The 27,357-nt window shown below is 49.9% G+C and overlaps 4 protein-coding genes and 1 pseudogene across 4 annotated transcripts; 4 read left to right on the forward strand and 1 right to left on the reverse strand.

The window, feature by feature from the left end:
* Window positions 1-1,114: 1,114 nt before the first annotated feature.
* Window positions 1,115-7,152, forward strand: LOC120705823 (pentatricopeptide repeat-containing protein At2g29760, chloroplastic-like). Its single transcript, XM_039990355.1, has 3 exons — window positions 1,115-3,572; window positions 3,916-3,936; window positions 6,133-7,152. The coding sequence occupies exon 1, from the start codon at window positions 1,323-1,325 to the stop codon at window positions 3,306-3,308; it is 1,986 nt and encodes a 661-aa protein (XP_039846289.1). The 5' UTR covers window positions 1,115-1,322; the 3' UTR covers window positions 3,309-3,572; window positions 3,916-3,936; window positions 6,133-7,152.
* LOC120705825 lies at window positions 4,261-6,744 on the reverse strand (annotated as a pseudogene).
* Window positions 7,153-8,555: 1,403 nt separating the features above from the next.
* On the forward strand, window positions 8,556-10,462 carry LOC120705824 (UDP-glycosyltransferase 73C5-like). Its single transcript, XM_039990356.1, has one exon. The coding sequence runs from the start codon at window positions 8,688-8,690 to the stop codon at window positions 10,269-10,271; it is 1,584 nt and encodes a 527-aa protein (XP_039846290.1). The 5' UTR covers window positions 8,556-8,687; the 3' UTR covers window positions 10,272-10,462.
* Window positions 10,463-15,548: 5,086 nt separating this feature from the next.
* On the forward strand, window positions 15,549-21,596 carry LOC120705826 (boron transporter 4-like). Its single transcript, XM_039990358.1, has 14 exons — window positions 15,549-15,802; window positions 16,789-16,895; window positions 16,998-17,080; window positions 17,159-17,351; window positions 17,427-17,565; window positions 17,641-17,806; window positions 18,651-18,817; window positions 18,942-19,115; window positions 19,349-19,444; window positions 19,523-19,639; window positions 19,955-20,277; window positions 20,421-20,688; window positions 20,782-20,910; window positions 21,262-21,596. Exons 1-14 carry the CDS (start codon window positions 15,587-15,589, stop codon window positions 21,292-21,294), a joined length of 2,211 nt encoding a protein of 736 aa, XP_039846292.1. The 5' UTR covers window positions 15,549-15,586; the 3' UTR covers window positions 21,295-21,596.
* A 4,526-nt stretch (window positions 21,597-26,122) lies between these two features.
* On the forward strand, window positions 26,123-27,015 carry LOC120705827. Its single transcript, XM_039990359.1, has one exon. The coding sequence runs from the start codon at window positions 26,325-26,327 to the stop codon at window positions 26,697-26,699; it is 375 nt and encodes a 124-aa protein (XP_039846293.1). The 5' UTR covers window positions 26,123-26,324; the 3' UTR covers window positions 26,700-27,015.
* Window positions 27,016-27,357: the final 342 nt, after the last annotated feature.

Here is a 27,357-nt window from a genome sequence, read left to right on the forward strand (position 1 = left end):
GTTTTCATGCATCAAATGCTAATCTGTTTATTAATGACCAAAGTTTGACTCCACTCCTGTAAAATATCATCTGCTTAAGGGAATGGAGGATCACGTACATTTATAGTATCTATCTAACTAGGTAATTGTCCACATGCAACATGTATATATACTGACGGATGGGAGTGCTGACTCACGAGAAGGGGTTACAAAAACGGCTATCACCTCATGTCCCCAACGGAGCCAAAGGCGCCTCTTTGTCCCCGTGCTCCAGCTACCACTTCACCTACCAGCTTGCTACTTGCACACACACTTTTCTCCGCTGAACCATGCATGCTCAATTTTCGCATCTTGGCAGAATGGCAGTTGGATCCATGGGCAGGCTTGCATGGTTTAGTTCTCGCTCGCATGGGACCCCGGCTAATCGAGGAGACAAACCAGATGCCAGAGCCACGACTGTCAGGCGGCCACGCGCCACGCCCGCCGCGACGGCGGCGAGGGCGAGACACGGCGTGGCTGCCTCGCCCCGCGATCGCATCTCCTGCGCAGCCGGATGGTATTATGGCATGGTGGTGTGGCCGTGGCCGTACGGCACCAATGCCGGCGTCGCCACGCACGGCGTGCGTACGTGCAGCGCCGCGCCACCGGGGTCCTTTTCGTGCGGACCTGCGCGTTGGCGCGACGCAATCATGCCCGAGACCAAAAGGTCGTTGCTGCACCTTCCCGTCTCGTCTCCATGCGAGAGCGGGATCTTCGCTTCGTAAACTACGTGGCCTAGATCCAGCGCTGAGCGTGCCTTTGCACCGTCGATCTTGACGGCTGTGGCCTGACCGGCGGATCGGTGATTGTGTGATCGGACGGCCGAGCAGGCGAGCAGCCTCTTGCCTCCTCTGTCCTCTCTTGCTTTCCTCCCGCTGTCACTCTGATCATTCTCTGAAGCTCTGAGCTGAGCTCTGGCGGAAGCCGAGCAGAGCACCTGAAAACAGAGGAGGCCGCGACCAACCCGCAGCCCGCGGTCTCTACCTGCTCGGGGGCCGCTTCCGTACCCAATCGGGTGGTCCTGGCGGGCCTCATCTCCCTCCCATCCTCTCCCACACCCCACAGGCCCACACCCACCTACCCGTCCGCCCACTCAAAAAAAAAAACACCTACCCGTCCGCCGGCGCTGGCCCGCGCACAGGCTAGCCAGACGGCGGCTCGCGTTGCCGTTGCGCGCGCCCTCTCCGCAGTTAGCCACCGCGGCGCCTCCGGCATCCCCACACCCCTCCCACCCCCCTCCGGGGTCCCCCGCTGCGCGGTAACCGGCGGCGAGTTACCCACTGTTACTTCGCGCCGCGGCGTGTATGCTGCTGAGGCCGTCGCGCGCCCGCGGCCTGCTCGACGGAATCCCGCGCCGGGGCCCCCCCGCCGCCGCCGGTTATCGCGCGGCGTGCGAGCTTGCCCCCGCGGATGGGGACGCGCTCGCGGCTTACGCGGGCATGCTGGCGCGCGGGTTCCGGCCGGACGCCTACACGTTCCCGCCCCTGCTGAAGGCGGTGGCGCGGCGGGGCGGCCCCGCCGCGGCGGCGCCCGGCGCCGTCCACGCGCACGTGGTCAAGTTTGGGCTGGGCCACGGCGCCCACGAGGCGAGCGCGCTGGTCGCGGCCTACGCGGCCGTGGGCGACGGCGCGGCGGCGCGCGCGGCGCTGCTGGACTCGCGCGGCGCGCCCGTCGCGTGGAACGCGCTGATCTCTGGCCATTGCAGGGGCAAGCGGTTCGGGGAGTCAAGCCGCGCGTTTGCTGACATGGTGCGGGCCGGCGCCGCGCCCACGCCGGTCACGTACGTCTCGGTGCTCTCTGCTTGCGGGAAGGGCAGGGACTTGCTGCTCGGGGTGCAGGTGCACAAGCGTGTGGTGGAGAGCGGGGTGTTGCCGGACCTGAAGGTGGAGAGCGCCCTGGTTGGTATGTACGTCGATTGCGCTGACATAGACTCGGCTTGGAGGTTGTTTGAGGACATGGAAGTGAGGAATGTGGTGGCCTGGACATCTTTGGTTTCTGGGCTTGCGAGATTAGGCCAGGTTGATCGAGCCAGAGAACTGTTTGACGGTATGCCTGAGAGGGACGCTGTTCTGTGGACTGCAATGATTGATGGTTATGTACAGGCTGCCAGGTTCAGGGAGGCATTGGAGATGTTCCGTGAGATGCAGTACAGCAATGTGACGGCAGATGAGTTCACCATGGTGAGCGTGATCACTGCTTGCGCGCAGCTAGGTGCATTGGAGATCGGAGAATGGGTGATGGTTTACATGAGCAGGCAAGGGATTAGGATGGATGTTTTTGTTGGCAATGCACTTATAGGCATGTACTCCAAGTGTGGAAGTGTTGAGCGAGCATTGGATGTATTTAACGGGATGCACAGCAGAGATAAGTTTACTTGGACAGCTATCATACTTGGTCTCGCGGTGAATGGTCATGGGGAAGAGGCAATTGACATGTTCCACAGAATGATCAGTGTTTCGGAAGCTCCAGATGAGGTGACATTCATTGGTGTTCTCACAGCCTGCACCCATGCTGGCTTGGTTCACAAAGGACAGGAGTTCTTTCACAGCATGACTGAGACCTATAATATTGCCCCAAATGTGGTGCATTATGGATGCATAGTAGATCTTCTTGGCCGAGCTGGGAAAATTACGGAAGCATTGGAGACAATAGATCAAATGCCAATGACACCCAACTCCACTATTTTGGGGACCCTGCTGGCAGCTTGCAGGGTTCATGGCAATTCAGAGATAGGTGAATCGGTAGCAGAGCGCCTCATTGCGCTGGATCCAGAGAACAGCACAGCTTACATTCTTTTGTCCAACATGTATGCAAAAGCTAACAGATGGGAAGATGTCCGACGGCTTAGGCAGGCAATAATGAAGAAAGGAATAAAGAAAGAACCTGGTTGCAGTCTGATCGAAATGAATGGCATGATTCATGAATTTGTAGCTGGTGAGCGGTCTCATCCTATGAGCAACGAAATCTACTCTAAGTTGGAGAATATAATCGCCGATTTAAGGAATGTTGGGTATTTTCCTGATGTAACTGAGGTCTTTGTTGAAGTTGCAGAGGAGGAAAAGCAGAAGGTTATTTATTGGCACAGCGAGAAGCTAGCAATTGCTTTTGCATTACTCAGTTCAGAACCTAATACTGTGATAAGGATTGTGAAAAACTTGAGGATGTGTTTGGATTGCCATAATGCAATTAAGTTGATATCAAGGTTGTATGGAAGGGTGATAGTTGTGAGGGACAGGACACGCTTCCATCATTTTCGACATGGACTCTGTTCTTGTAAAGACTATTGGTAACATCATATGCATCAGCTAGATAAGACGACTGAATATATGGGGCCTAAGCTTTGAGTGATCACTTGATGGCGAGCACAAGCTTTCACTTGAAATGTAGTATTCACTGCAGTTCAGGAAGTGAAACGAGAAGATTGATAGTATCATTAATCTAGGAGAGCCTTCATGTTATATTCTGTTTGAGCTCCTCTTGTTGCATGTTAACACCTTGATGTAAACCTTGGCATAGCTGATGGTTCTGCTGGCACATCATTTGTTTAAAGAAAGGTACTAATACATGTTCTACGACATGTCATAAGAAATGTGTTCTATCTTTGTCTGTTAGGTATTGAAGGGGATTTTCTCTCTTTTCATCTGAATATTTCGTTGTCTTATTCAGAATATTTCCGATTCAGATTATTGCATGTTGAAAATTCAAATAGTGCTACATAATTTATTAGGTACTTTAAATGTCACCATTATGTAACTCTTAGATTTAACTTTGTAGAGTTTTCCATTGAAGAAATACTTGCTGTAGCATTGGCTTGTCTATGGTGTGAAACAGTTTATTTTGGCAAAGCTGCATGATATCAAACATTTGATTAATTGGTTGTCTTGTGGATTCTTACAGTTTGGGCTTTCATAAAACAAGGTACGCTCATCGTTTCTCAGATCTGTGGCTTCAATAGGTTTGATCCTGTTGGATTTGAAACTCTAACGAATTTGAAATATTGAGCTACACAAAGTGTATTTAAGTCCGGGTTCACACCTTCTTCGTGAATCTTGATAAATCTTAATAAGATCTAAGAAACGCAGTTTTTATATACCTCCTTTAATGCCATGAGGAATTTTCAAACAGTGATATGTGTAGAGATGCACACAGTTGGTTGATAAATATCTTTACTTGTTAAGATTTATTTTAGAGTAACCTTCATTCTTAGTATGGTGTGGTCTTTCAAAGAGAACAAACAACAGGTTCGAGCAATGGAGTTATTGAGGTTAGTCCTGAAGTATGGTTTAAAGGCATACAAGAGAAGAGGTTAGCAACTTAGCATATTCTAAAGGATACAACTCATCACAATATGCTGATTGCTATGAAACTAAGTAACAATGTGCAGACCAGATTGTGGGGTAACTTAAGAGTTTGATCTTATCACTAGATAGTCTGCCTGATTCAGAATATTGGCTAATCTGAAAATACATTTATAATGATCGGACTTTTGTATTGTCTTACGCTCAGCCAGATGCATTTGCCTGGTTTCCCATTTCTTGAATCAATATATTTATATTGTTATATGTAGATCCACCCTCTTCCAAAGCCTGCCTTGCTTTAACACCAAATTCCTTCGCTCTTGTCCTCATCTCCTCTGCAGCCTCCCCATCATCCATCAACTTGGAAACTGCTTTCTCCACCGCATCCCTTGTCACTGTAACCTCCGTTTGTTCTTGCCTCCAGTGTGTCACTGCTTTCACTCCAACCTCGACCCCAGTTTTCAGCACATCCACCACCAACCTCTCATTCACAAACTGCTCTGCAAAGTGTGGCCATGTGATCATTGGTATGTATTGAGTTGCATGCACCGATCAGTTCAACCCAAAAGCTTAAACTGATGGGGAGAGGTGGGCAATTCACTTATATTCCAACACTCCCCCTCACGTGGAGGCTCCCTCATGCCTCAAACGTGGAATAGGAGCGAGCAGCAATTATTTTATTTAATTGCGCTAACCAGGCCAAGGTATCAATGTGCCTGAACCTTGAACTTATTTCTTTTGGGTTTCATCTCTAGCCTACCCCAACTTGCTTGGGAAAAAAAGGCTATGTTGTTGTTGTTGTAATTGCGCTAACCAGGTTTCGAACACGAGATCTCTGGCTCTGATACCATATTGAGTTGCATGCACCGACCAGTTCAACCCAAAAGCTTAAGCTGATGGGGAGAGGTGGGCAATTCACTTATATTCCAACAGTATGCCTGCACAGATGCCCTCTATTGTTGAGTTCCACCCACAATGTGTCATGAAACCTCCGATGGCCTTGTGCCACAGGATCAATACCTGTGGCGCTCAGCCCCTTATGATCAAGCCTCTGTCCTTCACTCGTTCTTCGAAACCCTCTGCGAGCCATTCCTCAACTTGTGGAAACTTATCTCCTGCTTTAATCACCCAGACAAATGGCTTCTTGGAAGCTTCCAGTCCTAGTCCCAGCTCAACAAGCTGCCGGGGTGCAGTACAGGCAAGGCTGCCGAAGCTAACAAAGGTCACCGAACCTGGCTTCATCAAATCAAGCCATCGCAAGCACTGTGCCTCATCCATTGAGGCCTTGTTTCCCCTTGCAGCCATTGCGTTTATGTCCTGGTTGCACAGACACATTGGCCCCACTGTCCAGACCTTCTTCCCTGTAATCTGCTCAAAGGACTCTATGTACAAAGTCTCCAGCTCTTGGAAGCTGTTCATGACAACACCACTGGATCTTATCTCCTCCTCATAAATGTTTTTACGGATTTGCTCAAGACCATAAACAGATAGGCTTCCAGGGCATTTTTCCTTTGTCAACTGAAGTGGCGTAGGGAATCCTGGGAAGTTAATGAGCTCGTTCTCATCTTCAACGTGTTCCAATAAGTTGTCGCGGACAATGATGTACCTGCAAGATATAGTTATACTATAGGTATTCACTGGCAGTTTTTATGTAACACGTTCGAGTGTAAACTAAAATACTGCTACTAAGCAGTAGTACTCAGATTATTATTTTTCGTTTGTTTTACAGTCATAAAAAGATGTTCCTAACTGTATGCTAATGTGCTTCTTTTCTAAAAGGAATCTATGTCTTCTCACTCCTATTTTTGGGTGGCAGGTATTTTTAATAAGAACATATGCCTGCCTTATATCAACATAGAATACCTTACAAGGGATGCGAAGGCGCAGAAGCCATTAAACGTGAGCCTTGGGATACCAAACTCCCTTGCGATGTCAGCAGTCCACCAGTGTGACATGTCAGATATGATGCAGCTTGGAGATGGGTGTTGCTGATGGAGGTATGCTGTAAGTGGCTCCCGAAGTGCTGCGCAGGCCTCCATGAAATTCTTGAACAGATCTCTTGACTGGATCATATCGGCATTCTCACATCCGTTAGGCAGGCCAAACTCAACAGCGGGGAAGTTGAGCTTGACGAACTGGATTGCGAGGCCCGTTGCCTGCACGTGGTTGATGAACCCTGCCATCCTTGTGGCGTTCACCGGTGTGGTGATGAAGCTAACCTGTGCACCATGCTCGGCTAGCAGGCGTGCCATGTCAGTCATGGGGATAGTGTGGCCCTGTGCCATCAGTGGAACCAGCACGAAGTGCTTCCTTTCTGAGGCTTCCTGGTTATCGGTGAGTGCTTGGCCGGCAAAGGCCATGGTTGTAAGATGGTGAAATGAAGCTAGGACTGATGAGATCTGCAGAAGCACGCGCAAGTTGTTCTGGATAGGTTGTATGCTGTTTGAACTGAAGGAGATGGCAACTGAGATATATGCAGTGCCTGTGCCTGGGCCTCATCGTGTTATGAAAGCGACATGCCCAGGTGATAAGCGTCGGGGCTCAATTGGTGCGGTGGCAGGCCAGCAGGAGATCAACTTGCCTACAGCTTTGGTGACGCATGTTCACACGTCACTTATAGAAACGTGGTTACTTAAAACTATATGGATAGAGCTCTTTTAGTCCTGAACCATGATAGTGATTTTCAGGCTGTCCGACTGGACAACAGGTGGTGGAGATTAGCAGTGTTACTGCCTAATATGTCGCATGGCCCGTAATTTATAGCCGTGCACTTCTGAAATACTCCTGTGGATAAAACGGGTAAGCAAATACTTAATCCAATCACCGTTGGTTCTGATATGTCACATCCAAATCGTTACATGGTGTTGCTGTCCTATCCCCTACCTATGGTATCCTGTTTTTGTTGCCCAAATGATTTTTGCATGTTTCATTTTAGCCATGGTTCAGCCTGAAAAAGGCAGCAACATTTGATCTTGCTGGTGATACTCGGTTCGACTTGCCAGCATTATTGTTGGGGCAAAGGTTATGCAAAACTGGGTCATTGGGTCTCATCATTTTGGAAAGATGCACTTGCAACTTTGCACGATAGTTACTGCCTACCAAGAAATACTTTGTTGTGGTTACTCATGGGAATCTGTCACATCATCGGCAGGTATTATATAAATTTCTAGGATATTCTCGGTTGCTTCTCTACTGCCAGGATAAAGATAGTCTCTTGTCTGATTTTGATGCATTGGCGCATGCTGGTTGAAAGTTTCTCCTCTTTGGCGTTTGGTTTGGTCTATTACTTTGTTCGCTCTCCTATGTCCACTTCCTTCTTTGATCATCATTATTCATGACGATATGCCATGCATCTTATTTCAGTCCGTGACCTGCTATCTCCACATCTGATGTATCGACTGGGGATCAATTTTCTGTTACCCTCCATCCTAAATTATTAGTTATTTTAGCTTTTATAGATGCATCTATAAAAGCTAAAATGATCGGTAATTTGGGACGGAGGGGAGTATCTTTGAACGGCTTATCCGAGCTAAGATGCACAATTTGTATCATGACTGCCCAAGAAGTAGAGGCTTTAGAAGACAGTCGGAGCACTAGCAAATAAGGTACTTTTGTAGCAGTGTAGCCTATTGTTTCTTTCTTTTTTTTTGAAACAATATTGTTTCTTTCTTCTAGAAGAAAAGGCTGTATCGAATTGGAACACGAGACAGTATCACGGCAGTATCACTTGCAGACAGGTCAGGCACCGGCACCGGCACCGGCACCGCACATTGATGATTTGAACACGAGATGTGCACTGCGGCGACCATTCATGTGGTTCCGCGGACTTGCTTGCCACGAGAGGCCAAGAGACGCTGGACTCCGGAGACGGCGACAGCGGAGCTTCGCTCGGCGCCGACGTCAGCGCTTCAACCCCTCCTTGGCCACTGAAGCTTTCCCCTTTCTTCTAGAACAGCTCCGCCCGCCGTGGTTGCCAACTTGCCATCTGCGTTGTACAGAGTCTGGCCACCGCCGCAACATCCCGTGTCGCCAACCCAAACTCCAAACACGACGCTGCGCCCACCAGCCACCACAGTCTACAGCGACCTGACCTGACCTGACCTGACCTGTCCTGTCCTGCCATGTTCTCTGACGTACTGTGCGCCCGTGCCATCTCCCCGGGACCCCGTGGCTCGGCCTCACGCTCCGTGTCGTCGGCCCTTCTCGGCCAGTAGAAGGGTTCCTTGGATCCTCGTGCACGCCAGGCGTGGTTGTGCCCGTCACGCCGTCAACCTCGAGCTCTCCGGGCTTGCAGCCTCGGCATCGGTCGTGCCGCGCGTCGACGAGCTGTCGGTAGCAGTTCTGTTTATAAAGTGCGCGCGCGCGCCCGCCATGGCAGCTAGCGCGAGAGCGGCAATGGCGGGGCTGCACTTCCTGCTCGTGCCGCTGGTGGCGCAGGGCCACATCATCCCGATGGTGGACCTGGCGCGCCTCCTCGCCGCCCGCGGCGCGCGCGCCACCGTGGTCACCACGCCCGTCAACGCCGCGCGCAACCGGGCCGCCGTCGAGAGCGCCAGGCGCGCGGGGCTCGACGTCGAGCTCGCCGAGATCGCGTTCCCGGGGCCCGGGCTCGGGCTGCCGGAGGGGATGGAGAACGTCGACATGGTGGTGGAGAGGGAGCACTTCGTGGCCTTCTTCCAGTCCGTCTGGAAGATGGACGCGCCGCTGGAGGAGTACGTGCGGTCGCTGCCGCGGCGCCCGGACTGCGTCGTCGCCGACTCGTGCAGCCCGTGGGCGGCGGGGGTGTGCGCCCGCCACGGCATCCCGCGCCTGGTGCTGCACTGCCCGGCGGCCTACTACCTCCTCGCCACGCGCAACCTGGCCAAGCACGGCGTCTACGACCGCGTCGCCGACGATCTGGAGACGTTCGAGGTGCCGGACTTCCCGGTGCGAGCCGTCGGTAGCAAGGCCACGTTCCGGGGTTTCTTCCAGTGGCCCGGTGTGGAGAGCTTGCAGCGTGATGTGGACGACGCTGAGGCCACCGCCGACGGCCTGGTCATCAACACGTTCCGCGACATCGAGGGCGTCTTCGTCGACCGCTACGCGGCGGCGCTCGGCCGGAAGACGTGGGCCATCGGGCCGACGTGCGCCACCGGCTTCGACGCGGACGCCAAGGCCGGCCGCGGCAACCGCGCGGACGTCGACGCCGGGCGCATCGTCTCGTGGCTCGACGCCCGGCCGCCGTCGTCCGTGCTGTACATCAGCTTCGGCAGCATCGCGCGCCTGCCGGCGAAGCAGCTCATCGAGCTCGCCCGCGGCCTCGAGGCGTCGGGGCGGCCGTTCGTCTGGGCCGTCAAGGAGGCCAAGTCCGACGCCGACGCGCGGGCGTGGCTCGCCGAGGGGTTCGAGGAGCGCGTCAGGGACAGGGGCCTCCTCGTCCGGGGCTGGGCGCCGCAGGTGACCATCCTCTCGCACCCGGCGGTGGGCGGCTTCCTGACGCACTGCGGGTGGAACGCGACGCTGGAGGCCATCGCCCACGGCGTGCCGGTGCTGACGTGGCCCAACTTCGTCGACCAGTTCTCCAGCGAGCGGCTGCTCGTGGACGTCCTCGACGTCGGCGTCAGGTCCGGCGTCACGGTGCCCGCGATGAACCTGCCCCCGGAGGCCGAGGGGGTGCAGGTGCTGAGCGTCGACGTGGAGAGGGCGGTGGCCGAGCTGATGGACGAGGGCCCCGAGGGGGCCGCGAGGCGGGCGAGGGCCAAGGAGATCGCAGCGAAGGCGAGGGCAGCCGTGGAGGAAGGCGGGTCGTCGTACGCCGACCTGACCGACATGATCCGCCACGTCGCGGAGCTCAGCGAGACGAGGAGGCACGAGAGGGACGCGAGCGCGGTGGCCGCCCTGCCCGCTGCGCCGGATCTTGGGACCAAGAGCAGCGAGAAGGTTGAAGCCGGCGCTGCTCTGTCAGTACAGTCCTAGGTCGCATTGCATATGATACGAGATGACTAGCCTCAGCTTGTAGGGTGACGAATTGTTTGCAACAAATTGTAGTGGTTTGTATGAGGTGTATATGCATGGCCAAGTAAAAAGAACTCGTACCTCACTAGTCACTACCTCTGCCTTCCTGCCCTCGTTTCAAAAATATAGTATGACAGTATGACATTGACCTCTGCCTCTGGAACAGTTCAACTGATAGGTCTGTGATGGTTGTTCTACGCACCATAGTGTTGTTTTTCTCCGTAAAAAAATTTTACACATCAATATTTGGATACAGGTGACTTTCGTTGCCTTGTTTTTTCCCTCTCTCTGTACAGTGTTTTTTCTCTTCCATTTCTAATAAAATTTAGCCACGGCAATCCTCTTGCCGTGCTTTCAAAAAATATATTTGGATACATAGCATATTAAACATAGATGAAAAAAAAAATCAGTTTTCACAGATTGACTGTAAATTGCGAGACGAATCTTTTGAGTCTAATTAGCCCGTAATTAGACAATAAATTGCTACAGTAAACATATGCTAACAATATATTAATTAGTCTTAATAAATTCGTCTCGTAGTTTACAGACGAATTCTGTAATTAGTTTTATAATTAGCCTATATTTGATACTTTAAATGTGAAAAGATTTGATTTCGAAATTTTTACAAAACGAACTAAACAAGTCAACGGGCCTAGCCCATTTACGATGTGGTAAGCCCAACCTGGCCAATAAAACGGTACGGCAGGGTACAAAATTTGAAGCCATTATAAAGCGAGCTAAAGAAAGCGGAACCAAACAAGCCCACCACTGCAAAACCAGGCCAAGTCCAATAAAAACGAAGCGTAACCAAACAAGCCCACCACTACAAAACCAAACCAGGCCCAATAAAAACGAAGCGGACCCTAAGAAGCCCTTCACTACAGAACCTAGCCACCACCACACTGACCTCTTCCCCAGCACGAAACAAGACTAGTTCTGTTTGGCTCGGGTTCGGTTACTCAAAAAATAGCTCCAGCTTCGATTTTTCTGGCGGAATGGCTTCTGTGGTGAAGCTGAAATTGTTTTGGAAAATATTTGACAAAACGACTTCACCATATTTTCATCAACGGATTGAAGAGGTCAAATGTCCAATATGCCCTTCGCTATTTTTTATTTTTTCTCCATTCTTTTTATTTTTATTTTATTTCCTTCCTTTCTCTCTTCTTCTAATCCGTTTCCTCCTCTCTCGTGTGCCTCCTTCCTCCACTGGCCGGTGGCCTCTGCCTGTGCCTCCACCTACCGATGGCGGCGGCCTCCGCCCGCGCCTTCCTCCGCAAGCGGCGCCCTCCGCTCACACCTCCTCCTCCCGTCGGCGCCCTCCGGCCGCGCCTCCCCCACCATGGCCGCCCCTCCGGCAACCACGCCGGCCCCTGCACTTGGGGAGGTAATCGCAGCGGCCGCCGGGGAGCTGGGCCACGCCGCGTCCACGCCCCTCCCCCTTGCAGCCTTCAGCGCATGCGCCGCGCCTTGGCCAGCCGCCATAGCTCCGCCTGGCCTTAGGGTGCCATCCATCCTGTACAGGGACCCGCCGCTACCGAAGCCTGGATCGACCTCCGCCGGAGTGGATCCATCGATTCCGGTGCCCAAGGTGCCCTCCCTGGCCGCCGGCGTCCACCCAAGAGGATTCACGGGGCGCCGCCTCTGTTTTTGTGTGGGAGGGAGGGGAAGTGATAGAGGTGTTGGAAGTAGAATGAGGGAGTGGCAAATTCGTTGTAATTACGTTGAAGTTTAGAGATACATTTGGATGACAGAACGGTGGGGTGCTGCTGGAGTCGTGTGGAGCCAGGTTTCCGAGCTCCTTCCCGCCTGTGGAAGCCGCCACCGGCTCCATGGGCAGCTCCCGACTTGAAGCCGGTGCATTTTGCATCGTTTGGCAGGGCTCTGGCTGGAGCCGGTTTTGGAGTCGCTATTGGAGCCCTGCCAAATAAGGCCCTAGTACTGGATTAGAAGTTGCAGAAGAGTGCACACGTGGCATGGCCGGTACAGGGCCCGAAGTCCAAACCGGCAGGGTGCCGGTTGGCAAACAACGTCACTGTTCGTGCGATACGGGGCCTGTTTGGTTCATGCTAGAATTCTAGCACCATATGAATAGTATAAACTTTGACCATTAATTATAGTGTCAAACAAAGTCAGTTTACAAAACCAATTTCGGAACCCGTGCTAGTGACCCTGAAGAATCTAATGAGGCCTTTGACCGCGCGATTTAGAGAATGGTTACTGTAGCTAATTATCGATTAATTACCGTCATTAGATTCGTCGTGAAAAGTTACACCCATTCCTAAAAAGATTTTGCAAATTGACTTCATTTAGTGCTTCATGCATGCGAGGTTCTTTTTTCGGGATTTGTGCGTGCTAGAAATCTAGCATCACCAAACAAGGCCACGGTGATACGGCGATACTGTGAGAGTACGAGGCCATGTTTGGTTGAAGTGTGAAAATGTTTTGATGAGAGAGAAATGATGCTTTGACCACTAATTAGGGGTATTAAATAAAGTCTAATTATAAAATTACATCCACAACTGTGGTACTGTAGCAGTTGCTCTACCTAATGAGGCCTTTGACCGCATGATTAGAGGATGATTGAGCGCGGTCACTGTAACATCACTGTAGCCAATCATGATGAAACTTGGCTCATTAGATTCGTCTCGAAAATTTACACCCATTCCTAAAAAAGTTTTGCAAATAGACTTCATTTAGTACTCCATGCAGACGTTTGTCTTTTTGTGCAATTGTGATTTGACATGTAACCAAACATGGCCCGAGACCCACCGCCAGAACATCCATCCCCATCGGCAAGCTCTGGAAACCCAGATCCGCTCAACGGCAGGCACGTTCCTAGCTCCGCACACATCACGTTCGGGCCACAGCTCGAGCAAGGCCTTCCAGCTCCCAACACGGCATGCCGGAAGGAGGAGGAGAAGGCAGGCCCCATCATGATTCATGGCTGAGTGCTTTGGGCAGCTCGATCTAGGTCTCGCGCTGCTGTTGGTTCGGTGCGGAAAGCTAGATACGCGCCGGTTCCGGACCGCGTCGCTCTCCATCTTCCTGCTGCGAGGCCTCGAGTCTCTCTAAAGTCCCAAGCCTGGCAAGTTACTACTACTGTAGCAGGCTATTGGCTAGTGTGCCTCTGCTAGGCTTGCTACGTTCCACGGCTTGGGTCACCGAGACGGTGCCTCGTTCGTCGTCGTTAGACACAGCAAGTACTCTGTTGGGTTCACTGTCGCGAAGAATAGTCGCTCGACGAAAATATCTCTGACCTGACCTCTCAGAAGTCAGAAAGAGGACGGTCATCGCAAGGAAAAACTAGATATTTACCTTCACTTTCTGTTACGTGCTACAGCAAAAATGGCCTACCCTTTCAAAGTGCTCCGTGCTACAGCGACAGTACGCCCGGCCGGCCTGGGCCTGGTCCGAGCCCGTCCGACCGCCCTGCGCTCGCCTCCGCTTCCAAAATATCCAACGTACAAAAAGCTAAAAAGCGGGCGGCTGTAGTTTTCACCGCGCCGACGCCAAGGAAGAAAGCCGGCGCGAGACGGCGAGAGTCGCCGTCGGCGCACCGACCGGCACCGTGCATGTGACTGCCACTTCCGAAATGTCCATGCGTACAAGACGACGGGAAAAGATCGGCAGGTGCGGCTGTGGTTTTCGCCGGCTTTGCTGTCTAGTCCTCGAATCGCACGGGACGGCTGCCTCGCGCGCCGCGGTTTCGGATCCAAGGATGGCGCGACGACATGAAACGAGCGAGCGTGTCCCGGCTGCGCCGCTGCTCTTTTTTCCTTTTTGTTCCTTGCGGTCTTCTCGTGCACCCGTGCACTTCACCGGCCTGGCCCCGCAGCGACCGTCAGCCACCGTGACGGGGATCATATCCGAGGAGGTTACCGCGTCTCCCGTTAAAATCTCTCCAGGCACCAGATCAGCTGCAACCTACAAGATCCGCGCGACGCCGACCTCGCCGCTCGAAACAAAAAAACCCATGGACGCCGGCGATAACAAACGCTTTGGTCCCGAGCCGGCAATCTGGGGGGCACGTCGCCGGCTGCCGTGCGTCCCCAGCCCGTGTCTCTGTCCACGGGACGGCCGAACCAGGCTTGCCTTTGCCTTCCCCAAATAATGCCCCGCGACTCGAGTCGTCGTCCTCCGTTCCTTTTTGCTCGGAGAATCCTGCTGGGGACCTGAAAGCCTGCTGCCTACTTTTCCACCGCACAAGAAACGAAACCCGGACGAGGAAGAAGGGAGGAAGCTGACAGCGCTGGACACTAGGCTCTACACGGCGCCTAACCTCTGAAAGATACTGTCAGTATGGACTGCCAGCCATTTACCCTTCTTGCGTGCGTGCTGTCTATAAACGGTCTTCAAAATTCGTTATGCAACTATTAGGTGTGGTGATGGGGATACGGAAGCGTGCTGAACAGTGCAGAGGCCACAATAACCCCTTTATCTGAAAAAAAAAGAGATACGCTGAACAGTAATGCATTGCTTAGTCAGTTGCCCCTAAGCATCACTGATTAAAACGACGTCTGAATAACTGCCGGCCACCTGATGCAAATTCGTTCTGCTGTTCGGAACGATCAGTCTGTTTGTCAGCAGTCGCGCGTCCGCTTACCCTGCTGTCACCTGTCAGTAATCTTTCAAAAAAAAAGAAAGAAAAGATATATAAGAGTAAATATATATATATATCATGCTACTTGTATTGCATGTTTTATTTACATATATACTAGACGCTGATGGAATGGCCAAGTCCTTTAGTATAATACTAGCAATGACAGCTGCAGATTAGGCGGCCATTGGCCAGATAGCCACACAAATAATCAAGCGGGACGAGGCGCTCGCGTCACAGGGGCGGACTGAGGATCCGCGCGCCACGTGCCAGTTGATTCCATCCCCTGCCCCATTTGTTAATGTTAAGAACGTTCTGGTGGCTAAATCGGAGCCAGGATTAGTATACTATGTACTTGCAGGAAGTCGTTTTGAGTTTGTTTTAAATTAAATATTTTAAATTTTGACTATAAATAATTTTTTTAGGTTGAGTTTGAAAATATAAAATTGATATAAGTATATTTATCTTGAAATATAATTTTGAAAAAGTATATGTTAACTATATTTTATAAATTTTTTATAGTAAAAAATTAGTGATCAAAATCATTTTTAAAAACCGTATCAATATCAAAACAACTTGGAGTTCCATCTGCTATCCTGACTGTTGTTCCGTTCCGCCTGCTAGATGGGACGCATGGCCTGGGAGCCTTCTCCTCCAATCCTCCCTCCTCCCTCCTCCCATGTCTCCCGTCTCCTCCCAATTTGACCCGGTCGTTTATAAAAACCGGCACTCGCAGGACTCGAGTAGCCCACCACCACGCCGCGGCCCGGACCGCCGCCTCCGTCCGCATAGGGTTCCGCGCCGCGCCGAGGAGGACTCGGCATTACCGATCCAAACCCGCCGCCCCCGCCCGTCAACTCGCCCGGCCGCCGCCGCCGCTGCCGCTCCGCGACCGGTACGGCATCCACTCCCCGATCGGGTTCCTTCTGTTCGATTGCCCAGTGATGTGCGCGGTTGGAGTCGTGGCTCGTGAGACGATTCCGGCGCCTGCATGCACGAGTCCTGCGCGCACCACTGCACTATGTATGCGTGCGTGTGTTTTTATAACCAACGACCAACTAGACCAAGTGATGTGCGTGTTGTTTCTCTCCAGCCATGAGCCATCTGGAGATTTTTGGGAGAATTATCTGGGGTTTTCACGGCTGGTTTCGATCGGTTTAGCGCGGTGGTGGAGTGCTCGAGCTGTTCGTAACTCTGGTTTCTGTGTTCATGTGGGTTTTTGGTGTCCCCATCTGGATCTCGCGCTCCTGTTTTCTCACCTGCTCTGCTCGCCTTTCCTGAAAATTCGTAGCACATGACATGAGCTGCACTCGCCGTGCGTTGCGGGGGTTTTCTGTGCGTTTTAACTGCTTCGTTTGATCCATTCCTGTATCCTGACGTGGTAACTATAGTTGGTGAGTTGTCCTCCTTAAAAGTCACAATCGAAAAATTGATGCGTGCAGTTGTTTGTTCGTAACTCTGGGTTAGAACTGGGCCCCACGCGTGAGGTGTGTCGTCTTCGATCGAACAGTGAGCTGCAGCTACTGGCTGGAACAATTTTTGGTGCTCTGCTCTGTTATTCATCAAAGGGTTTTGCACAAAGTCTAGTTCGATATACCGGTTGAATTAACTGTTAGAACTGTTATTTACGAAGTTGCTGCACAGGGGTATACGAGCTTGAGTTGTGACAATGACGTTTGCTATTTCGTGCCTGATGGTCAGCTAGGTCTTGTTTTTTAGATAAACTTTCTGTTATCTAATTAGTGTTTGGCGGCGCTCTACCTGAGTTGTTTGTGGATGAGCCGTCTGATGACCTAATATTAACCATGATTAAATATTTTCTATCCACCCTCCATTTTGTTAATTTTTGCCAACTATAATAGTAAATTTTCTCTCTGACAGATTATGGATCTGCTAAGAAGTCCCTTCAGGGGAGTCATTGCTGATGTCAAAGGAAGGGCAGCCTGGTACAGACATGATTGGGTTGCTGGACTCCATTCTGGCTTCAGGTCAGTTTTGTACAAACTATCGTACATTCGATGTGTCTTGTCTCTTCACGTTTCCTGTTAATTTTCATAGCGTATCTGTATTGCTTGCAAATGGATCATCAGGATATTGGCACCTACCATGTATATCTTCTTTGCCTCCGCACTTCCTGTGATTGCCTTTGGAGAGCAACTGAGCACGGCAACAAGTGAGACCACCTCCTGCGTCTATGCTAATTAGGCTTGTATCACATAAATAGTAACAAAACCAAATCTGTTTGTTTCAGATGGTAGACTCACAACAGTTGAAACATTGGCATCTACGGCGATATGTGGCATCGTACATTCAATTCTTGGAGGGCAGCCTTTGTTGATTGTTGGAGTTGCCGAACCAACTATTATCATGTACACTTATCTCTACAATTTTGCCAAAAAGCAGCAAGGTCTGGGAGAGCAACTATATTTAGCGTGGACCGGATGGTAATGACTTAAATAGAATAAACCAGAACCTGTGTAAGCTTCAGATAAACTGAACTCGATATTTCCTGTCTGTAGGGTCTGCATCTGGACTGCCATCATGTTGTTTCTTTTGGCAATGTTCAATGCTTCCAATGTTATTAGCAGATTTACAAGGGTTGCAGGAGAACTTTTTGGGATGTTAATCACTATTTTGTTCTTGCAAGAAGCAATCAAGGTACTATGATACTAGTAAATCCTAGCCATTTCTTCCATGGCAGAAGCATTTTAACGTAGGGTCTGTCTACTGCAGGGGATCATAGGTGAATTTAGTGTTCCTGAAGATGCAGACAGCAGCTCACCAATACACCAATTCCAGTGGCTGTATGTCAATGGCCTACTTGGTGTCATATTTTCCATTGGCTTGCTGTACACCGCATTGAGGACCAGACGAGCAAGGTCATGGTTGTATGGAGTAGGTTGGTCACTCATTTTATATCCTTACATCTGTCTTGTTATATCTAAAGCTGAGTGCAACTTTAAATGCAAAGTTAACGGCGGCCATTCAATAGATCCAGCAACAGTCCAGCCCAGAAACCATGAAATTATACTAAGTACTTATATAATAGTTCCCGTGTCCATTATTGTAGGTGTGTTTTTGGTGTATATAAATACAACAATAACCGCAACAAAGCCTTTAAGTACCAAACAAGTTGGTATATGCTAGTTTTTGGTATATAAATAGTCTCCAAAAGTAGATCTTGACCTTTAGTTTCTACTATTATATATTTATATATTGTCATTTGGTACAAAATCAATCTTATATTGAAACTGTTTGAAGCACTAATCTATTGGTACACAGTAAAGGTGTATACAATTTGACTAATTATTGGTAAAAAACTATAATATTTGACTCCAAATAAAGTGGATGGAGGGAATAACATTTGTTGTTTAGAGTGGATTGGGGATCGGACCTGAATGTCAGACCGTTTTGACTAGGCCAGGCTTGAGTTTGTTTGTGCTTCGGCTAGTCTTGGCTGCAGACTCCAGTTTGGGCTGGGCCATATCAGGTTGGGATTGGGTAGAGAACCTGATGTTTTCTTATGGGTCCTCAACTCCAGCATCCATCCCCCCAGACCCCTTCCCACTCTCTCTCACACACACCTCGGCTGTTGTTAATTTATATGGACAATTCTAATCATGTACTACATTTTGGTATTTTAGCTCTTTTAAGTGAGCCAATAATTGTTTCATATATTCTAGTTTATTTCTTTTGTAGTGCTGTTCGTGCCCTAATCATACAACTTGATTTGCCATTTACAGGATGTCTTAGAAGCTTCATAGCTGATTATGGTGTCCCACTTATGGTAATTGTGTGGACAGCATTGTCATATACCTTGCCAAGCAAGGTGCCGTCAGGAGTCCCCAGGAGGCTGTTGTCTCCACTTCCCTGGGAGTCAAGTTCATTGGGACACTGGACCATAGTGGAGGTAATAGGTCAATTGTTTACGATTCTGAGATGCAAATGTTAGTGATCTTTGTGGTGCAAACTTTCATAGAGATCGCTCTAAAAATTATGTAATTCTGAATGCTTTCACTGATGTTTACTGTTAGGATTTGATTTCTGTCCCTCCGGAGTATATATTTGGAGCCATTGTGCCTGCTCTGATGGTTGCAGGACTTTACTTCTTTGATCATAGTGTAGCTTCACAGTTGGCGCAGCAAAAGGAGTATAATTTGAAGAAGCCTTCTGCCTACCATTATGACATTTTTGTCCTTGGAGTCATGGTACGTGGTATTTAAGTCTTTCTGTCATACAATTTGTTTATTTAGAGTGTCCATTTGGATTTAAGTTTTTTACCAGTTTGCGGGAAACTCAATCACATTTGTTGAACCAAAGTATGACAATCTATTTCTTTTCCATTACTATAGATATATGATACAGGCCTCGGTTTATCATGATCTCATCTTCAATATTATGGAAGTTTATTTCCTTTTCTCATGGTATATAAACGTCATAGGTCCTGCTCTGCGGTTTGATTGGCATACCTCCATCTAATGGAGTCCTTCCTCAGTCTCCCATGCACACAAGAAGTCTTGCTGTCCTTAAGAGGCAGGTTGGTGAACTTCAAACTTATTTATGTCGCATGCTAAGGTAGTCAGGTTCACTCACATGTCCATCTCTTTAAATTCAGTTGCTAAGCAAAAAGATGGTTGATACTACCAAGGAGAGCATAGGGAAAAGTGCAACCAGTTTGGAAATATATGGCAAGATGCAAGAAGTTTTCATCAAAATGGACAGTGAACAGAATGTGAGTCTTTTGACTTTTTATATTCATCATTAACAAAGCCTTAGTATCTTACAGCAATTTGTTTGAAATCCTTAGGAACAAGAAAGGGCTTTGCCTTTATCAATTACATAAACTCCCCTTAATTTATCAAATGCACTTTATTGTGAATGTTGTTGCATTCCAAAGCTCATATTACTTCTGCTGCATCTTTGCTTTCTGAAGTACTTTTATCTGATGCCTAACTACCTACCTGAATGCTGTCCATGTTATTCATTATGTAAAATTTAATATAAAATGACAAATTGACAATAATGCTTAAAAAATGTGATCCTTCAGGCTGATTCTGTTGATAAGGAATTGAAGAACTTTAAGGATGCTGTTCTGCAAGAAGGTGATGAAGAAGGGAAATTGGCTAGAGAATTTGACCCTCGGAAACATATAGAAGCCCACTTGCCTGTTCGAGTGAATGAACAGAGACTGAGTAATCTGCTACAATCCATATTGGTTGGTGGTTGTGTTGGAGCTATGCCAGTCATCAGGATGGTACCAACATCGGTTCTCTGGGGTTACTTTGCTTACATGGCCATTGACAGTCTACCAGGGAATCAGTTCTGGGAGAGGATCCAACTTTTGTTCATCACGGAAAGCCGACGCTACAAGTAATATCTCTTTTCTGCATTTATTCAATTCATTTAAATAATTCGATGGACATGGCATAATGGAGAGCCCGTGCCTCCTTTGTGATTAACTACCAATTCCAAGACCAGTGACGGTGCACTAACCTGTGATGTAACGTTTGCAGGGTTCTTGAAGGTCCTCATGCGTCTTTTGTGGAGTCTGTGCCTCCTAAAACAATAGCCATCTTCACGATCTTTCAGTTGGTTTACCTCCTGATATGCTTCGGCATAACATGGATACCCATAGCGGGTATTCTGTTCCCGATGCCTTTCTTCCTTATGATACTCATCCGGCAGTATCTCCTCCCAAAGTTTTTTGACCCAATCTTATTGAGAGAATTGGACGCAGCTGAGTATGAAGAACTTGACGGCGTCCCCCACGAACACACACTCGTATAAACTCATCTCGCCTTTACTTGAATCCGTGCATCAGTGCTTTGTATGTTCGACTTCTTTGGTTAATCTAAAATTTGGTTCCTTGCACAGGAGGATGAAGTATCTGAGGTAGGAAGTTGCATTAGCCGTCCTGATGCTGAGATATTGGATGAACTCACAACTAATCGCGGAGAGCTAAAGCATAGAACTTCAAGCCTACGTGAAGAAAGACCGGTTCAGGTAATAATGGACGTGCATCTTGTTCCACAATAGGTGTACAAGGAGATTTGAGATGATTTAGTGATGGCCCAACTGATTTACCCTCTGACCTTTTCCCTTTTTTGCTGGCTTCAAATAGGAGCCAACCAGTTGAATTTTGCGTTCTTTTCTTTTCTTTGGAAGAACAAGTAGTCAAGTACGCACCACGCATGTCAGTGGCTGCTAACATAGGCAGATTTTCACTGGCGCAAATTCGTAATGGTCCTGTACTTCTAGTTAAGCACAGTTCACCTTTCTCTTTCTTCTCTTGGAGAGAGGGGGTTTTCCATTTCTGCGGATTTGAGTTTAACAGCTTCACCTCCACTGGTGTAGGTTCCTTCAAATGCCGTTCAGCCGAGCCTGTGAAGATAGGGAAGTGTTTTTATTGTAGAAAGTGATGATCCTCAAGCTGCAGTCCGTTGAGGTGAATATTGTTGCCATGTAATGTACTACTAATGGTGTTGTACTTGGGCTTTTAACCCCAACGCATCTGTGTGGAGGGTGTAATTTGTAAGGAAAGGTAGATAGCGTAAACTAGGGAGTGATTGGAAAGAGTAAGAAGAGAGAACAGATGCAAGATAGTCTTCGTATATGAAAGGGAAATTGGGGAAACGAAGTACTCCTTATCAAATATCATTATTTAAATAGACTGTACGGATGGCCCTTGCCTCATTTTTGTTGTTAAGTTACACTGTTACATGCAGCTTGCTCCTCTTCAACTGTGCAAATCGTGTCAGACTACTAACATTCAGGTTGCTTTTGGGCACAAAGTGCCCGTGAATGTGAAGACTAACAACGATGAACATAGTTGAGAATGCTCCGCAGACTGATGAGCAGCCGAGCAGGTTGCATTGTCCAGCACGCCGCGGCCCAGGCACCAGCGGTTCGGCTCGGCTGGGGCCTTCACCTGCGGCTGCGGGCTATTCTGCCCGCCGGCCTCGTAAGCTGTTACGGGCGGCGCAAGTCAATATGGGCCAATTTGAAGAGAGCGGGCCTTTCCTTTTTGATCGACCGACCTGCTGCTGCTGCTACGTAGAGGCCTGATCGAAGTGGGCCTATCCTTGACAAAAAAAATGATAAAGATGGTCATGAATCAAAATACAAAAGTAGCGCCAGTTGACTAGTGCAAAGTAACCAAAGCATAACCAGATCTTCTTATTATAGCTTATACAATAATCTCAAAAAAAAATTATAGCTTATACAAACATTTAAGTCTCAACTAAGATGTACTTATCCAAGAACCCTTGGCCTGATCTGTTATATCTCCACATCACTCTACATGCTATTATACAATAAGGGAATACGGATCTTCTGCGGTACTTCACCCTACAGTTTGGTCACTGATGCGGAGGTCCGACCCCGCATGGAAGTGACAGAAGAATCCGGTTCCAATAAAGAAACCCCTCCTTTGATTAGGTTCAGATTTTTTTATTTTACCTGGCTGCCCGCCTAAATTATTACTGACTCGGCCCGGATGTTCCTTTCGCCCGGATCAGCACTCCAGATCACCTCCAGGTCCGAAAGCGTCTCGTCGCAGCTTTCCAGGCAGCTCGTTTTACTTCCTCCTGGAAAGGGACGCGACTGTCGACGTGTCTATTTATCGCGCGCGCGGGTGGGAGCCGTCGCGTCGCAGAAGGCGACGGCGCCCCCTGTTTATCTTCTTCCTCGAGCAAGGGGTTGGGGGACGGCCGCTGGCAGGGTTGCAAGGTAGGGAAGGGGGAGAGTTGGCCGGGGAAGGGTGGTAGGTGGGCGGAGCGGCCGCCGGCGAGGTTGCCGGTGGCCGGGGTGGTGGAGGGCGGCGGTGGCCTTTAGATTCCGGGTTACCGGGGCTCCAATGGTCACCGGACCTAGAGGAGGGGGCCGGGGGTGGCGGCGGAGGCGGTTCGGCCGGCGGAGGGCGCGGCGGCGCGGAGCGCCGCCGGCCGGGCCGGACTTCCGGTGGGCGGTGCCGAAGGCGGGGGCGAAGAGAAGACGACTCGGCGGTGGCTAGGCGGCGCGGCGGCGGCGCTCGATTCTGCGATGGGACGCCTTCCAATCGCAGAAGGCGATGAATAGACCCCCTGGGACTGGTGTAGCAGTGTTATACTCCTGTCCATTTTTTTTAATTTTCCCCAGCGAATATCCTCGCCGTATATGCTAAGCCCGGGGCCTCCTTGGCATATACCGCGGCTCGGATATTCAGACATTGCACGTACTGGTGTCTGGCTCGATCACAAACTTGCAGTCAAAGAATCTTCTCTGAAACAAGAATGTTTCGAGATGCCGACGGCACACATGACGCGCGCGGATTCGACGAACTTCTCTGCAGGCGACGCCTCGATCTCGTTGCTCCAGATCCAGCTAGCGTACCCAGCAACGATTCGATAACTAATTCTGTCCTCATCTCGTTTGCAAGCGAACTCCTTTTTTTTAACGCGAAACATCAAGGTACGAATCCAATAGGGCAATAGAGAATCATGGCCACTTTGGTACAGAAGCTAGAGTTTTCTTCCTGTACGTCCAGTAGAGGACGAACGCGGAGCAACTGCGCAGCGACGACACGGCGCGTCGACGCGGGAGGTTCGTATGAACAGGCCCCGCCCCTGCCCGGCGTCGGCACGTGCACGCCGCGCTAAATGTTCACGCGGCGGCCGCGGCTGCCGCCGTCGCCGTCGCCGTCGCGCCACCGCGCCTAGACGCGCGCGCGCGGGGCGAGGCATCGGCCCAGGCTGCCGCCGGTGCGTCGCGCGCCGCAGACGCCGGAGCAATCAGTACATTGGGTTACCAACTACTACTACTACCGGGGCGGGGCGTCCACGTGCGCCACGCCTCGGCGGCCGGGCAAACGCAGGGTCGCGGAGGCCGCGCCGCGGCTAGCGGACACGGAGGGTCTCCCTCTCGCCGCGAAGGCGGGACGTGGCAGCCACAGCCAGCGAGGCTGCAAGGAGGAAGCAGCACACGCGGTTGGACCAGTTGCCGCTGGCGGACAAGCGGCAACTGTCTCGCCGGGCGCCGGCGAGGCCAAAGTATCCGTCCACGTACGTCAACCCCCGGTCACCGTCGGGCGTGGCAACAAAACCAGAAAAAGAGATTTTATTCACGAGCTGGGAATTAAAAGGACGGCGTAGCAACAGCCAATAGCGTGGGAGGTGGAATTACCAGCTTCTCTCCCTCACAAGTCACAAGAACTCTAGAATTGATGAAGCTAGCGGTTCTCTCTCCCTGGCCATTTTCCTTTTGTTTTTTAGTTACCGGACATTCCACCAGAATGCCGGATCGCTTGTGTTTTCCATGTTCTCAAACCTCAAGTCGTGATGAAGTATGCGATAGTAATGTGCTGTGCCTCAATACCCTCTCATTGTTGTTGCGTTCTCTACAATGTAGGGTCCCTAGTATATACTTCCTCTGCTCCAAATTATAGATCGTTTGACTTTTCTGACATTAAGTTTGACCACTTGTCTTATTAAAATTTTTTGTACAAATATAGTCAAATTTAAGTCATTCTTGAAGAACTTGTATTGACAAAGCAAGCCATGACAAAAGATATGATATTTTGCACAAATTTTTAAATAAAACGAGTGATCAAACTTATATTCGAAAAAGTCAAACAACCTATAATTTAGAACTGATGGAGTACCATATATGATGTTTCAGAGTTAACAAATATAATAATTGGAGTTAACTAGACAATCTACTCTCTCCGTCCCAAAATAAATGTGATTCTACGACCGAGCACGCAAATCTATGTTATGTGTAAAATTATCAAAATATTCCTTGTCTTTTTGTGATGAATGGATGACAGCCTGTTCGGATGAGCTAAATTGGCTAGGCTGGCTGGAATGATCAGCCCAGCAACAGCCCAGCCGTTCCGCTCAACCAGCTGCTGTCGCCCCTACCGCACGGCCGCCGAACTCTAGCAGTAACAGTGAATTCCAACTGCTACAGTTTATTCTAGCCCAGGCAGACAGTTCTCCAGCAATCCGAACGGGGCCTGAGGTGTTAGTTGTCTTTTGCAAGAATATTTCGAAAATTGCTTTTCTTTTGTGGTAAGTAGTTCAAAGTTAACATTCTTTGTGGGACAAAATTTTAACTCTATAGTTGCATTTATTTTGGGACGGAGGGAGTATGTTACAGTAAGAAAAAAAGAGTATATGAGGGTGTCGAGGAGCTCATTCTACTAACCAGGCTGATGGATTGGTTTGGATACCGTTAATAAATACATTACTCTCTTTTGTCATAAAATATATTCATTTATGATTTTGTCCCAATGAAGTCAAACTAAACTAAGGCCAATATCAGTGGTAGTGTCATAAGAGTGTCATGGACATTAAATTTGCTAACATGTACCAATAGTATGATGAAAGAGAAGATAGGAGTGTCATGAAATGTGAGAGAAGTGCCGTCACCATGACACTCTACTGACACAGTTATTAAAATTCCAGTCTAGATAACTATGTCTATGACATTCCCACTGAAACTGACCTAAATATGACTAGCTAATATCCGGTTGCTGAGCTTCGCTCCTAACTCAAACTAATATCATGCTCCCTTCGCTAAATTTAACCAAATTTATTATCGAGAAAGTCGTCGACGGTCTCTACTATTTTTTCAAGGGGAAGACTTACCGAAAGAGTTGTCACGCAAAAAAAAATGAATATCTTAACTCTGCGGAGGGAGTATACGAGTACATGACCGAATAGATATATGTGTAATTTGCTAAAATTTCAACAAACATCTCGAAGACTACCAGATGTTCCAGGGCAGATCCAAATTTAGCCCCGCTGTTATCCTTGTTCACACTGCTGGCTGCTCAGCCGTGGTCTAGCGACCGGCGTTGAACCCTCTCTAGTTCCCGCCAACGACCTCCAGTTGCAGCGGCCCCGTTTCCTTTTCTTCTAGAAAGAAAATAGCACCTTTTCGGGAGAGAAAAAAAAGAGAGGGAGAGAAAAATACTCCTAGCAGAACCCAAGACGGCGCCGCCGCTCCACCGTTGCCCACGGGATAACCCCGCCAGTGGAACGCTGGAAACGGATTCCCCCCGAACCGGACGGCAGAGGAGCCGCCGAGCCGTCCCGTCCCAGTTGCCCCCAAAAGCCAAAAGGGCACGCCAATTGACCGGGCCCAGACCGCAGTGACGGGCACGCTCCCCATCTCCGGGGGTCTCCCCTTCCTCCACCACCGAAAAGCGACGGCCCGCGCGGAAAAGCGCGCCGCGTGCCCGCCCGGCCCCGCGCTCCCGCCTTATCCACTCGTCTGTTTCCCTCCCGTTCCTCCTCCTCCCTTCTTTCTCGCCGGCTTTATAATCCCACCACCACCTTTGCCGGAGCACATCCAGCTCCAAACTTGCAAGTTGCAACCCGCCCGCAACGCAATTCACATCGAAGCCGAAGCCCGAGGGGAAAGAAAAGATTGCGCAGATGACACTGTCGTCCGGGACCGGGATGGCCGCCTTCTCCGTCCGCGCGCCGGCGCCGGCGCCCGCGGCCCGGCCGTGCGCGGCGGCGGCGGCGGCCGGCGGGGCCAGGATGCGCGGCGGCGCCGGCGGCGGGGGCGCCAAGTGGTGGGCGCCGCTGCTGGGGTGGTCCGGCCAGCCCGACTACATCGACGCGCAGCCGGCCGCGGAGGAGGAGGGGGCGCAGCACCAGCGCGCCGCGCGGAGGTTCGGCGTGCTGACGGAGGACAAGGCGCGGCAGCTGCGGATGCGGATGATGGAGACGGAGAGCTTCCACGACGCCATGTACCACTCCGCCATCGCCTCCCGCCTAGCCTCCGCCTCGCCCGACAAGCACTAGCCACCGCCGGCCATCCCGCCGGCGAGAAGCGGAAAATCAACCGCCGTGTATATACATGCTGTTTCTTTTGTTTTATTTTAGGATTAAAATAAGCCAAGCCTCGTGCTGCTGCTGGTGGTGTTAGGGAGGACGGATTAGAGGAGGGGACTAGTATTAGCATGGTGCCCCTCCTCCCGACCCGATCCACGGCCTCCCAATCCCGGTGCGGATGAGCTGTGGAACACTAGTTCTTGCAGCCGAATGTTATGGAGAAAAAAACCTGCCTGTATGATGTTTCACTTTGTCCTCATAACATATATTTTTTTCTTCCAAGTTCCTGATTTGAATGAACTGGTTCAATTGAATAGTACGCAGTGCTTGTGAAGCTGCAGGTTTGCGGTATTCAGTGCCCTGTTTGGTTAGGACTAGCACAAGTAGCATAAAAATTTTGACCAATAATTAGGGGTACTAAACAAAGGCAATTTGCAAAACTAATTTCACAACTCTGCACTACTTCGCGAGACGAACATAACGAGGCCTTTGACTGCACGATTAGAGGATGGTTACTGTAACATCACTGTATTCAATCATCGATTAATTACTATCATTAGATTCGTCGTGAAAAGATTTTGCAAATAAACTTCGTTTATTACTCCATGCATTGAAGATTTTTTTTTTC

The sequence above is a fragment of the Panicum virgatum genome, chromosome 5K (genome assembly GCF_016808335.1).
Source record: "Panicum virgatum strain AP13 chromosome 5K, P.virgatum_v5, whole genome shotgun sequence".
Classification (NCBI taxonomy): Eukaryota; Viridiplantae; Streptophyta; class Magnoliopsida; order Poales; family Poaceae; genus Panicum; species Panicum virgatum.